Source organism: Struthio camelus, chromosome 3 (assembly GCF_040807025.1).
Source record: "Struthio camelus isolate bStrCam1 chromosome 3, bStrCam1.hap1, whole genome shotgun sequence".
Lineage (NCBI taxonomy): Eukaryota > Metazoa > Chordata > Aves > Struthioniformes > Struthionidae > Struthio > Struthio camelus.
The window spans coordinates 28,065,241-28,078,877 of NC_090944.1; the positions used below are offsets into that span (position 1 = coordinate 28,065,241).

Here is a 13,637-nt window from a genome sequence, read left to right on the forward strand (position 1 = left end):
TCAAAGGGTTGTGATCAGTGGCATGAAGTCCAGCTGGAGGCTAGTCACTAATGGAGTATTCCAGGTGTTGACAGGTGGGCTAATGCTGTTTAACCTCTTCATTAATGACCTGGCTGGAGGGACTAAATGAATGCACCCTCAGCAACTCTGCAGATGCTACAAAACTGGGGGAATCAGTTGATACATCAGAAAGTTGCACTGCCGTTCATAGGGACCTTTACAGGCTGGAGAATTGGGCAAAGAGGAACCACAAGAAGTTCAGCAATGGGAAATGCAAAGTCCTGCACCCGGAAAAGAATAACCCCTTGAACCAGTATATGCTGGAGGTCAACTGCCTCTAGGAAGCAGCTTTTCAGAAAAAGGCCCTGGGCGTCCTGGTGGACAACATGTTGACCATGAGCCAGCAATGCACCCTCATAGCAAAGACAGCCAAGAGTATCCTGGCCTGCGTTAAGAAGAGCCTTACCAGCCCGTTGTGATCCTTCCCCTCTGCACAGCAATGATGAGGCCACATCTGGATTGCTGCGTCCAGTTCTGGGCTCCCCAGTACAAGAGAGACATGGACTTACTGGAGTGAGTCCAGCAAAGGATGGTGAAGAAGGTTAAGAGAAGGCTCAAGGGAGAATCTTATGAGTGTGCATAAATACTGATGGAAGGAGCAGAGAAGATGGAAGTCTAGCCTCCAGAAGCTTGTCTGGGCGTTGTATCTGTTGGATTTACATTACTCTTATTAAGATGCATTATTTCTTTTCTAATACATACATAGCAAACACACTTCTTTAGAATGCCTTCTTTAAATCTGTTGAAAAATTGCTTTTTAGGACAATTCTGCTTGTATGCTATAGCTCTTCATGTCTCTGAAGTGCTAGGTCTGCAAGACTACTAAGCATTTTTCCTTTCTCCTCTTTTCTCTCTTTGGGTGGCTCTGTCTTTTCCTGCTTGAATTTCTTTTGAATGTTAGTTATTTTTCCCACTGTTGTGACAATCTCAAAGTTACCATATTTCTTCGTAGTTCAAATCTATATGAAATGTATTTTCTTTTGGGATGCTATCTAGTCTATTACCAGTCTCTCTTTAATGTATGCATGTGAATCTTCTAATGAATGCTGTGTTCTTTGTTCTGTCTCATGTTATTTTACTTGAAATATATTTACTAAAATTTGTCATGTTCAGATAAATATCTTCTTTTTACTGTTCCTTTCCTCAAAATTAATCTCCTTACTCTGTTACACAAATATTTGTATATGTAATTCACAAATTAAGGAGTATTCATTAAATTGTGCAGTCTTCCCATTTGAAGAACCCATTTCAGTAGCTTCCTTTTGGAGATGTATCCATTATAGGCAATACTAGTATTAATCACCAGAAGTAACCCCAATTCTAACCTTTATGCACTTTTCATGGAAGAATTCTAAAATTCAGGCATAGTGCCAGGGGAAAAACTTGAAATATATGTATCTTGAAAATTTTACACGTCAAAATTTCTGCTTGCATGCATTGATCAAAACTTGAGGTATTTAACCTTTTATTGGATATATCTCCTCTATCTGCCTGGAAGTTACAAGTCTCATTGTTTTAATTAGAACTGATCTGAAGAAGTTTAGGGTTCCCAATGTACTTAGAGCTGCTTTGTAATAAAATTACTGGGTATTCAGTCTGTAAATTATCTGATCAACCTGTCGCTGGAAACATTTGCTAACCATAGCTTACTGTACAGTTTAATTTTCTGTCAATTTTTTTTCTTTTAAAATTTTTTGTTAAGACGTTTGAGTTTCTTCATTACGGTAATTAACACAGGAATATTTGCCTGTATTTGCAGTAAGATAAGCTTCTCCTGTCCTTTTGACCAATTCCTTTATTATTGTTTTGAGGGCCTTACCTTCTGTGGTGAAACTAATCTTATGCTCGCTGCATCATTACCTTTTGCAATTAAATTCTTTGCCATTTAAAATCATCAGCTGAACCCAGGAGAAATCTAAAGCCCAACCAATCCACAGGATTAGGGTAGGTTCTGCTGAAAAGATGATGGTTAATGCTTCTGTATGCAGACATTAGGTCAGATGCCATCAAATCACTAGAACTCTCGTTTGGCTAAATGCAGGCTGGAGTATGCAGAAGACTGCAACAGGATGAAATAGAGAAATTAAAATATAGATATTTTTATATGTGCCTTGTGTCATCACAAAATAAGGGGGCTAAATCTGGGAGGAGCAGAAACATGTTTCCATGTGCCAGCAAAGGTTTAGCATTGTACCTCCAAGAAAACTCTTCAAGAGGTATTTTGAATAAATTTGGAGAAGTTAGAAGTATTCACATTCATTTTGATTTGATTGGTTTCTCAATTACCAAGTGTTCCTATTTCCTCTATCAAAAAAGTCATAGCATTAAAATATAAGGTGAATTTTGCCTTTCATCTTCAGGTATTATAATACTAGACTTCATTTTTCTTGCTTATCGAATATTATTTTTATTTAGAAAGAGTGTTGTGAAATTTCCTAAGATAGATGAACCTTTCTTTCTAAGCAGAACCTGTTTTTGAAGGATTTAAAACTTTAATTATTGAGTAGTGAAATGAAATCATTGCTTCAAGTGCATTCACAAAATCACTATTAGTTGTTTTTTCTCCTCCTCTCTTTGGACACTTGATTCATCTTCTGTTCCATTCTGCAAAGCCGTAGCATGACCCAGAGGTGCGTCATCACCTGTTAGGCAATCTGTTGGCACTGCTTTGTCTTAAAGAGCTTTACCTTGAGTATGGGGAATGACCATCCACTTGGTTTGTTTGGGAGGGGATGTATGTGTCTGTGTTTTCTTTCTGACCCTCTTATCTGCAAGAAAGAAAGCAAATGAAAAGATGAATTTCTCCCTCAGTATTGCTTAGAACTATAGATTGAACCATATTCTCTTCTTCTCATGTAACAGGAAAATAAATCTCTTTCCTTTCCCTTTTCAGAGCTTTCTTTTTGCTTTTGTTATATGGTAGGACAGTGATAATTTGGCTCTACCAAATACAGCTTTAAAAGGTTCGTTTGCTTTCCCTCCTTAGATTTTTTTAGGCATAGATTTCCCTCTGGGAATTGGCTTCCACTTATTTTTCTGTGACAATCTCTCTGAATTTGAATTCCTATTATATTTCTTAATTAATCTGTTCCTTCTAGAAAGCAACTTTTCTGCAAGTTGCAACATTTTCAGATTTGTTCTGTATTAGTCATACGTGATAAGAAATACCTGAGTTCATGAATATTATTGCCGTCATAACTTCCAGCTTGTTGCTACTTTTTCATAGATGCCATTCAGAACATGCAATAGTACCTGCCTTTTTTTCTAAGCCTGTGTTGTGTTTGTTGTTGGTTTTTTTTAATGACTTTCCCTCAACTGTTAGGTTTTTTTGTTTGTATTTATTTTGAGGAGGGTGGAGGAAGGGTTTTGTTAGTCTACAGACACCTTCATTATTTCAAATAATGTGACAGTAGTATTTCTTGATAAAATATTGGTTAGATATCATTAATCTTCCTGCTATTCTAGTCTCATTGCTGTTCGGCACATTTTCTGCTTCTCCCTTTTTGATGTGGTTGATATATGAGATAGAAATGCATCAGTGTTACCAAGTTTGTGATTTTTCTTTTTTCTCTGATCTTTATTAGTTTTTGTTTACCTTCTGGAACCTGAAGCTGTCTTAGTGTAACTGTTTTTTTTTAAAGTTATTTTCCCTAGAAAGGGATGCAGGGAAAGTGTCTGTGATACTCCTTTCCATTCACTCTCCTTTAGAAGTTCCCAAAGTTTTCCGCTGCAGTTGTGTGCACGCTACCTACTTCAGTACAAGTTTCCTACAACAGTTTTCTATCATTTCAACAAGCTAATAAGAAGCTGTGTTGGAGTTATATTGTTATTTCTGCACTGACGATAGTAAATTTTCTCCTGTTTTATTTATTACTGAATGCAGATTTTCTAGTTTTGTTGCTCTCACAGTGTTTGAAGGAGGGATCTAGTTGTTGTCCTTGAAACTTGTATTAGGTGCAGTAAAAAACGTTCAGAGGAAGTGTTCTTTCTCCTCTTCTTCAAGTACGTATTTTTATCAAGATGGTTAGTGAGGGTCCTTATCACTTTTAGATTGTTTAGTAGCATTTAATGTATAGTTGATGCTAATTCAGAAAGTAATAAGGACGTTACAGTGGAATTTACCTCAGAAAATTATCTTGAACAGAGGGGTTCCATCTTGATTCAGATTAAATAAAATTAATAATTTGATTCTTGAAGGCTGAAGACAGTGTTTAAGAACTTTTTACTAAAACCACCGGATACAATCATTAAGGATTTGAGGCTTTAGACCTCTTCTACATTGCTTTGTCCCTTTGCAAGCCAAATTTGACTTGGCCACAACAACAAAACCCATCTGGTAGTGGCATTCTAGGCAAGAAGGAAAATCTTCTGAGGTAGTTTCCAAGCCTATAAAAAAAAACATATGCTTATTCCTAATATCCTCCTATATTTGGATAAGATCCTTGCTATCTTTCTTTCCCCCCCCCCCCCCCCTTTAGATGGCTGCTATTTCTCAAGGTGGGAAATATGTTCTAGACTTAAGTGGATAACTTTGTAGGGTGCTTGATGGGAAATAATTCCTGCAGTTAGAGTAAACATGGTTTAATTAGCTATAAGGAGAAACTGGCTAAAGAAAAATGAAAGAGAAAGTGTTGGATCAGAAGCAGAATAGAAGACCGGTTTCTAAAAGGTAGATGTTGGGACCAATTCTGTCCTATTGTTAACGGCAATATTAAACAGAAGTAAGAGTGTAATGATGAAGATTGCTACTGAGACAAACTAGGAAAGCATCATTAGTATTTAGGAATGTCAGGATGTTCCGGAGAAAAAACTAGCTGATTTTGAAGTTTGGATTAAGTTTTGTAGTATAAATCAGAAAGCCTTATATTTAAGGAGTAAAAATTGTTTTTGGTGCAAGATGGAAACTCAGCACTTGGAACTATGTAGATCATTTTACCTGGTTATTCTAAAGATGACTCTGAGCTGCCAGTATGATGAGGCTTGCTAAAAAGATAAATAACTGTGAGGAGTTCCGGGAGAAAAAGTTAAGAAAACTGGCGTAGCATGGTTCCCTACGATGGGAGGAACTGAACTCCATGCATTAAAAACCCTCTTCTGCATAAAAACCCTCTTCTGTATTTCTGTTTCTGCCAATAGCAGGCTAAAACAAAATTAATCCCTTAATGTGAATCTGAAAATAATCTTCCAGCATATTTGCCGCTTTGATTGTTATGATGTCACATCCTTGAGGCTCTCTTGAAATCTCCATGCTAGTTCTAGCATGCACAGAATAAGAGTGGCCCACTTGCTGTTGATGAGGGTGTGGTTAAAAAGAAAAAAACCCTGTGCTTAAATTGTCTCAGTGACCTTAGCAATCACTACTATGAGTTAAGTTCTGTCAGTTGAAACTCCTTAGAAATCTAAATATTTTTGGACTTAATCAGGTAAGGTGATTTCACTACTCCTTTCTTCACTGAGAAGGCAGTCAAAATCAGATCAGCACGTGCAGCCTAAACTTATGACTATTTCGTAAACAGAGTCATGACTTCTTTAGTAGGTCTTATCTGGAATGTACTTGAATGTCCATGAGAATTTTAGTCCTCTCGGGTAAGATGCGAGCGTTTCTTAGTATTCACTTTTTAACGTTTCTTCTGTGATTTATTTTATTTAAAATGCATAGCTGTTGCTATAGAGGTAAGAAGACTAGAAGTTTTAAAATAAACACCGGAAAAACATTGAGAAAACTCCTTTTGACTTCTGAATCTTTAAGTAAAAATATTTTCAGATTTCTTTTAATTGTTGATATTCCAAATAACTTCCAAATGTTAAAAAAAAAAAAAAAAAAAGACTTAATATGCTTTACATATTTCAGATTGTAAAGACTTTTTTTCCAGGAAAGCAATACAAAATCACTTCCTCATAGAAGATGCAAGGTAGTTCTTTATTGCTATGTATTTAGGTTTGTCCAGTTGTTGTTGAGCCTTTGCATAGAAATTTCCGTGTTTTGTTCTTACTATATAATGACTGATACTCCTTTATTTATTTATTTGAAAATTCTGAAACTAAGTTATCGGTCTGTGCCAATACTACAAACTCTTGCAAGTGGATTGATTTTAATTACTAGACAGGAAAACTTCATGTTCCTAACGTTTTTTGTGTTAGCTTTTATTTTCTTGTAAGAACATTGATTGACTGTCACTCTTTGGTAGCCGTTTGAAAGTGTTAATAAATGTAGTGTTTACGTTAATTTGGTGCTTTTTTGTTAACCAGAACGATGTAGTGTATATATGGGCAAATGAATCAAGTTAGAAAATGGTGAGTGCGCTAATGCTATATTTTGTTCTTAGGAGATGTTTTTAATACTTCATGTTGAAGTCTGTGAAAAAGTTGCATTCTAAATACAGGAAATGGAATTTATTAGTTTTTAGTCAAACTACTTCAGAATTAGTGCATACATTAAAGAAACAGAAATGTTGCACCTAAAACTTACTTATTAGATAGACATAATATAGACTGGGAATAGAACTGCATATTTCCAGTTACACTTTCATTCAAAAGTTTGCAGAATTTTAGAACTGATCCTCTCTCACATTGTTTTTCATAATATGTTGCAAGAGGGAGGAAAGAACAGCTTTTGGCTCTCCGCCCCCACTTGTTTTCTCAACTTGAAGGAAAGAAAGTTTCAGGCTTTGAGCTGAGCTGAGCTGGCTGAATAAAACTAAATGAAGAACGTTGCTTCTCTGTACAAGAGTATACGTAGTCTCAAAGTAGGGCTTGGCATTTCTTATTCCAGATCTTGAGCTTTTTCATACCTTTTATTTGTTTCATTTTACATACATACATGCACATATACTGCTTATTGTCTGCTCTGACAATTTGTTATTGGATGATACAGAAATAAATGATAGGATTCATTGCTGTCATGTCAATGCTTCTACTACCTAACCGTACTCTGGTTCTTCATCATTGTCTTAGAAAAAGTCTCGTAATTCTACCAGTCTTTTGCTTCATGACATTCAGCTCTAGCGAGGATCCTATGTAGTATATGAAAGTAAGAATGATCTTACTGGTCCATACCTAGAGCGCATCCAGCCCAAGTATTCTGTTTAAAATAGTGGCCATGGTAGACTCCTGTTGAGTGTAACAAATATATTGGTTACTTTCTGCCTAACAGTCTTACGGCCTTCAACTCTTTTCAATTCAAGGATTTTTCTAAGCGTGATTGGGTTTGTCTGTTTAGTAACCCTCAATAGATCTTTCTTCTAGGTACTTTTCTATCCTTTTCTTCTTTGATGCAAGTAAGCTTTATGCGTTCAAGTGTCTTTTGTCAAGAGGTCCTGAGCAGTAGTGCACTGGATGAAAAACCACTTTTTTTTTTTGTGTACTGTTGAATCTGGCTGCCACAAGCTTCATTTGGTGGCACATAGTTCATGCTTTGAAAGAGAGAATGAGCAATTGATTCACTATTTCCATGCTGCTTGTGACTGTCTAGACAATTACTGCATCTCTGCAGAGGTTAACACACGTTTTGTTTTAAGAACACTGACTATCTTTTCCTCTTTCCAATTTGGTCCTTATAAGATCAAAATTTGAGGCACAGAAGGTGACATCTCAGTCCGAACTGATGTTTTGACAAAGTGGAGTGGAGTAATTGATATTTTCATTTGAATGCGTACAAATCAGTCCTTCAAAGATGGGATAGACTTTTTCGTATTTCAGATACTTTTCTTTTGTAAAAACCTTTGCTTCCTGGAGGCTGACAACTGTGTATGGTTCTGTTCTGATCACATGACGTTGCTTAAATTTTCTCAGAACCTTTTCTTTTGCTTTCAAATAATTGTTCTCATGCGTTCTATCATATTAGGATACACCACCCTTTTGTTGTTGTTGTTATGTCAACAAGTTTAGGCACTGATCCACCAAAGCAGTTAAGCGCTTATGAACCGTGTTGAATCCATCTGTAATCTGTTAACAATTTTACGCTCTTAAGGATTCATTTCGTCCAGACTTTTTCTTCTAAAGCCGGAGTATGAGCCCTAGCACAATGCAAGAACATTAGCTAGTTTTATTGTTTAAAAATAGACAACAGATCTCTTGCTCTTATTTATTAACTTGTTTCCTACAGTAAGTCCCTTTTATGTGTTTATTAAATATTACCATGATTTATTATTGTATCTAGTGAATCCCTTACAGCTGTATGTTTTCATTTTCTGGGCAGCACAAATCCAAATCCTCATGTGAGATTAATGCCTAAATATGCCTTTGTCATGTTTAATTTTTCTTCTGTCAACTCTTCTGTATTTAAAGAATTGGAAGGAAGTAGAATGAAGAGTTCAAGATAAAAAGAAAGCTCACCTACCTCTGTTTACATTCAGGCATAAATTAAAACTAAGGCTAAATTTGTTTGAACCTGTATTTATGTTTCCAAATTACCAGCTTTGTTTCCTATACATTCATTTCATGCATCTCTGCAAGTTTCCTTCTGTTCCACAAGGATTTCTTTTTACGTGAGACAATTATCCGCCTCCCCCCCCCCCCCCCCAACTGTCTTTTAATATAAAGCAGTTCCGTTCTGGCTGTAACTTTGGGAGTATGATTTTATTAACAAAAGTACCTTGAGTCGATTGGGAATTTGCCTCTATGCGCATTTTGCCATCGCTATCCCTATGAGGAAGATGTAATGTCATTCCTACAAGCGCTCAAGTATTGCAGGGGAAGATTAGGATGGCTTGCCCAATCTTACATGTATAGTTGTTCTGGTCTCACTCCTAAATTTTTTATCTGAAAAGAATGAACTGTTCATTTTTTTCATAATAGTTTACCTGATAAAAGTTGAAATAGAGATGCTTCTTAAAAACGCCTAGAATGCTGGAGAAAACCATCTACTGCTTGCAAAGGCCTTCTGCCTTGAGTTGTGCTTTGGATGTGTGGTACTCTCTCTCAGAAACAGATTTTGGAAGTATAGGATATGTATGAAATTATTTTTGTTTGTATTCTTTTACTGTCAGTATTAAGATTGGTTGTCCCCACCCCGCACACCCCACACCCACCTTTATCTAAGTTTTTTTTTTTGTCCAAGGCTGCCTACGAAAGAAACATAGTTTAATTTTTGAGATGATCCAGTCAAGTTCTGCATGTTTTCCTGTGCCTGCAATGTAGTATTTGTCAGAAAAAAAAAACCAAACTGCACTTTGTTTTATTACTGCAAATCTAGTAGATGTGTCCTACATAATATTTTTCTTCATATTAATAACCTGCAAGTTGTAGAAAGGCTTTTGGACGTTATTTGTACTTGAGAAAGAATGATACTAGAGGAGGAGGTTTGGCCATGGTGTTGTATCATTCATTACCAAGCGAGCAATATATGAGCTTGCATGCAGGGACTCTTCTCTTCTTAAAAGTAGACTCTTCAGAAAATTTTTGGAAAATTTCACATCTTGGGTAGCATAGACTTCAGTGATGGAAGAGCTGTAATTTCTGAATTGCTAATCTACTAAATAAAAAAAAGATATTCATAGCAATAAAAAGTTAGCAAAATATAGAGACGGACATGCATGTTATATACAAATAGATTTAAACAGTCTTGTATTGGTCTTTGGTCTGTATTGACAGCATGTTTTTCTGTTGGTGTTAGTTAAAGTTTATGCAAGCATTGTGTATGTTTAGCCTTTACTTCATCTATCAAAGCTTAGTATTTTTGCTGAGTAGTGAACCTTTTCTTAAAATCTAGCCAGTGTATGCATCAATATTTTGATGTGTAAAGAAAGGGGAAGAGGAGACAAGTGATCCAAAGAGAGTCAATGCTGCAGTCTGCTGTGTGTGAAATACTTTTCAGTGAAGCATTTTAATATGAGCTATATAAAAGCTTTATTTTCTTGCAAGATGACCAAGAATGTCTATTATAGGTCTAGCCGCTTGGAACGTATATAAATTTTAGCTCTGTTTAAAAGGGGAATATTTGGTTTTTCCTTCCCCTCCCCCCCCCCCAATGGATATGAAACAATTAGTTTCAGTACTTGACTGAAAAAAAAAAAAAAACAAAAAACCAAACAAACTAATTTGCAATGCCTGCAGTCTTGTTTTTTCTCATGTTCACGTGGACTTGGATGACAGCTTGCCTTCCATCTTCAAAAACATTCCGATTATTTTGTGATTTCTTTTTATTACCTGTATGGAGGTGAAGAGCTGCTTGCTCATGACATGCATTTTTGTGCAAGCCTGATCTTGGAACTGAAACCTTTTAGTCTCACAGGTTGCAGACTTGTGGTCTAGTGCCTGCTGTTACATTAATAGGCATGTATGTGGTGACATGGGCTCCTGGGCCTTGATTCCTTCCCCGCTCCCCCTGCTCCGCTAGCTGTAATACCTTTACTGAAGAGTCTTTGACATTATAGTTCTGTTCTTGAGGATGCAAATTGGCATTTTGACATGGAAAAACACATACTTTGTGTGTCTCCTAAGACTGTTCATGAAACTAAATGGGTATGGTGTTTGCCCCTTTGAGCCAGCTACAAATTTCTGCCATGTATCCCCATTATCTATCTAATATTTCAACAGATGATATGAAACTGTTTTTTGTTATAAAAGTACTTCTGAACATTTTACACTGTATGAGACTTTATTAAAAATTACTTTACCTTTTAAATTATTTTTGACTTTATTCTTTTATCCTAGCATTTTGGTAAAATATCGCATGTGAAACTATAGGCCATTGTGCAATTTTCATTTTCACTACAACTACTTTCATTTTAGCTTTATATTTGGAAGTATCACTGACTTTGTTCTATCTTGTTTAGCTTTCCAGTTCTGCAGCCTTGGAAGGGAAAGGACAAGTAAAATTTACATCTGGACGATGGAGTCCACACCACAATTGTACACAAATTGGGACAGCCAATGATACTACTGTTCGAGGATGGGATACACGAAGCATGAGGTAATGAAAAATTGCAGTCTCTTCCTCAGAAAAGGAGGAAGAAATGCCACTCTCCCTTGGAGGTGGATTTTCATTGCTCCTAGTATTTTTTTAACGATTAGATACGTGGCAAAGCTATTGCTCGTAAATGGAACGGTATGGCTTGCATAGCTGATGTATTCACAGTTTAGTAAAAGGTTTTCTTCATTTTTTCCATCAGCTTCAACTGTAACTTGTATATCGAGTTTTGTTGAACTGTATACTAGTCCCAAGATGATTAGGTCAGTACACAGGCATTACCTAAATGAAGCTGTTCTATAATTCAACCTGAAAATCAATTTTTAAGATTGATCCTGACTATGCTATGAAATGTCTTAATAGCATAGTATTTAAAGGTAACTTTAGTCTTTAGAGGTAATTTCTTGGATAAATTCACTCTTACTTTTCTGATTTTAATGAACAGTATACTATATTACAGACTGTAGCATACTAGTTTCATGTAACTACTGAAGTGAGCAGAATCATGACCAAATCAATGAAGGTTTTGTATGTGCCCAATAAGGTGTCTTCCCCCTGCTCAGTTGTGATTTTGATAAGCAAAGGAGTGATGTTGTACACATCTGTTGCCATGACTACTAAAGCCTGTGCAAGCTTTTTTAAGATACACTTTTTCCCCTTAGCACATAGTAATTTATCACTAAACTGAGAAGACGGATGTCTTGTAATAACTTTTGTTGCCTTAAAGTGGTATGACTTTAAATTTCGTTCTATGGTTCCTGCCAGCTCAGGGGTGTAGCAGTAAATCCCCGTGTTTGCTAGCCATGTGTGTTTCTGCCAAAAAGATTGGTTTAATTTAATTAGCAAAAGCTAAAAATACAAATACAGTCATATAAAAGTCACTTCTCGTATCGTTATCTGGTTTGATCGTGCCATTTTGTTCTGTAAAAGGATATGTAAAAATCTAATTTCGTATATGTGCCTGTATAGGGACTGTTTTAAATGAAGCATAAAAGAGAGAAAGAAAAGATCAAAGGAGAAAGCTTTTTCTTTAAGTTGCTTTTTTCTAATGTTTTTGTAACCATCCTATTTTTAGCATGTAATATGCAAACTTGAAGATTAAAGCTGTGCACTTTCTAAGTGGAAAATATTAAATACTGTGATTTTTTTGTGCATATAAAAAGTCTATTTAACACTCTGGCCCATTAGAAAAACACTCATTATTGGGTTAAATGAGTTCTCGTGGTAACATGTATGAAAGCTGCAAGAAAAAAGTAGCTTGGTTAACAGAAACAAACCCCACCGTTCTAATTAGCTTAAGTGAAGCTCCGATTAGATAGTCCTTGAAGTAATTTAAGAGTAATAGGCTCTGCCAAAGAGTTGTTTGCAGTGTACTTGAAAAATACATGATAAAAATAAGTGTAGTCTGCAGTTGCACCATAACATGTTTAGAGTGATGCAGCTATCTCAGAAGGACTAGTTAGACTAGAGACAGGAGTTTAAAATCATGGCAGTATACACCACAGCAGTATAAGTAGCAAAAAATGAGAAAAAGAAATCCAAGATGAAAAATTGCTGTAACAGCAGAGAATAAAAAAGGAGAGATACTAAAGAAGTAGCCAGAATAGAAACATGAGAGTGCAGTTATGAAAGCTGTAGGATAGATGGAAAATATGATACTGAATGTGGCAAACAAAGGAGGAAAAGAACGGGCGGATGTAGGAAATACTCCTAGCCTAGGATGCAATCTTTAATAAAATTTAATCAAAGAAGTGCTCGTAAAGCACAGAGGACAGAAACTAGGCTGAATGGATTCTGAGGGAGAATTATCAAGGAAATCCAGACTCCAAGAATACATTTTAAAAAATCTGGAAGAAAAAGGACGCTCTGCCTCAGGGTGGATGAAGAGCAAGTTGAGAGCCTATGGGTAAGGATTAAAGGGCAGGGTAACATGGGTGACACTGTTGTGGGGGTCTACTACAGGCCACCTGACCAGGAGGAAGTCATCGATGAGGCCTTCTACAGACAGCTGGAAGTAGCCTCACGATCACAGGCCCTGGTTCTCATGGAGGACTTCAACCACCCTGACATCTGTTGGGAAGACAGCACAGCTAGGCACAAACAGTCAAAGAGGTTCCTGCAGAGGACTGATGATAATTTCTTGACCCAGGTGGTGGAGATACCAACGAGGAGAGGTGCGCTGCTAGACCTTGTACTAACGAACAAAGAAGGTCTAGTTGGAGAGGTGAAGGTTGGGGGCAGCCTTGGCTGCAGTGACCATGAGATGGTGGAGTTCAGGATCCTACGAGGAGGGAGCAGGGCAATGAGTAGGATTGCAACGCTGGACTTGAGGAGAGCTGACTTTGGCCTCTTCAGGGACCTACTTAGGGGAATCTCATGGGGTAGGGCCCTAGAAGGAAGAGGGGTCCAAGAAAGCTGGTTAATATTCAAGCATCACCTCCTCCAGGCTCAAGATCGGTGCATCCCTCTGAGGAAGAAGTGTCCGGCAAAGCGGGCAGGAGACCTGCATGGATGAGCAAGGAACTCCTGGCAAAACTCCAACAGAAGAAGGAAGTCTACAGAACGTGGAAAAGGGGACAGGCCACTTGGGAGGAATACAGGGACGTTGTCAGAGCATGCAGGGATGCGACAAGGAAGGCTAAGGCCCATTTGGAGTTAAATCTGGCAA

General features: G+C 37.0%; 1 protein-coding gene across 12 annotated transcripts in view; it reads left to right on the plus strand.

The window, feature by feature from the left end:
* The window catches only part of EIPR1 (EARP complex and GARP complex interacting protein 1), a 226,891-nt gene that overhangs the window by 68,272 nt on the left and 144,982 nt on the right, over window positions 1-13,637 (plus strand). For all 12 annotated transcript variants that reach the window (XR_011140065.1, XR_011140070.1, XR_011140069.1 and 9 more), the window contains exon 6: window positions 10,836-10,972. Coding sequence is in view for 6 of the 12 variants with exons in the window: in XM_068937251.1 (XP_068793352.1) it covers window positions 10,836-10,972 (137 nt within the window). In the remaining 6 variants the exon portion in view is untranslated. The remainder of the gene's footprint in view (window positions 1-10,835; window positions 10,973-13,637) is intronic.